The sequence below is a fragment of the Lottia gigantea genome (assembly GCF_000327385.1).
Source record: "Lottia gigantea unplaced genomic scaffold LOTGIsca_1878, whole genome shotgun sequence".
NCBI lineage: Eukaryota > Metazoa > Mollusca > Gastropoda > Lottiidae > Lottia > Lottia gigantea.
Window position 1 is genome coordinate 1,953 of NW_008708347.1, and position 1,091 is coordinate 3,043.

Sequence of the window (1,091 nt, forward strand, 5' to 3'; positions counted from 1 at the left end):
GTAACTTACGGAGTTTTATATTTTTAACTTATGCAGTTTTTATATTGTTAACTTAGGGAGTTTTACATTGTTAACTTATGGAGTTTCTATATATAAAATCTCCATATATTGTTAACTGAGTGAGTGAGGGAGTTTTTATATTGTTAACTTATGGAGTTTTTATATTGTTAACTTATGGAGTTTTTATATTGTTAACTTATGGAGTTTTCATTTTGTGAACTTAGGAAGTTTTTATATTGTTAACTTATGGAGTTTTTGTATTGTTAACTGAGGGAGTTTTTATATTGTTAACTTAGAGAGTTTTTATATTGTTGACTTATGGAGTTTTTATATTGTTAACTGAGTGAGTTTTTATATTGTTAACTTAGAGAGTTTTTATATTGTTAACTTAGAGAGTTTTTATATTGTTGACTTATGGAGTTTTTATATTGTTAACTGAGTGAGTTTTTAAATTGTGAACTTATGGAATTTTTATATTGTTAACTTATGGAGTTTTTATATTTTTAACTTATGGAGTTTTTATTTTGTTAACTTATGGAGATTTTATATTGTTAACTTAGGGAGTTTTTATATTGTTAACTTATGGAGTTTCTATATATAAAAACTCCATATATTGTTAACTGAGTGAGTTAGAGAGTTTTTATATTTTTAACTCATGGAGTTTTCATTTTGTGAACTTAGGGAGTTTTTATATTGTTAACTTATGGAGTTTTTGTATTGTTAACTGAGGGAGTTTTTATATTGATAACTGAGTGATTTTTGATATTGTTAACTTATGGAGTTTTTATATTGTTAACTTTGGGAGTTTTTATATTGTTAACTTATGGAGTTTTTATATTGTTAACTTATGGAGTTTTTATATCGTTAACTGAGGGAGTTTTTATATTGTTAACTTATGGAGATTTTATATTGCTAACTTACAGAGTTTTTATATTGTTAACTTATGGAGTTTTTATATTGTTAACCTATGGAGTTTTTATATTGTTAACCTATGGAGTTTTTATATTGTTAACCTATGGAGTTTTTATATGGTTAACTTATGGGGTTTTTATATTGTTAACCTATGGAGTTTTTATATTGTTAACTTAGTT

The 1,091-nt window shown here is 24.3% G+C and overlaps 1 protein-coding gene across 1 annotated transcript; it reads left to right on the plus strand.

Moving 5' to 3' along the window:
• Nucleotides 1-762: 762 nt before the first annotated feature.
• LOTGIDRAFT_147075 (hypothetical protein) lies at nt 763-1,089 on the plus strand (the record flags this gene model as incomplete). Its single annotated transcript, XM_009052570.1, has 1 exon — nt 763-1,089. A coding segment is annotated over one exon (327 nt), but the record flags the coding sequence as incomplete, so codon positions are not given.
• Between the last annotated feature and the right edge of the window lie 2 nt (nt 1,090-1,091).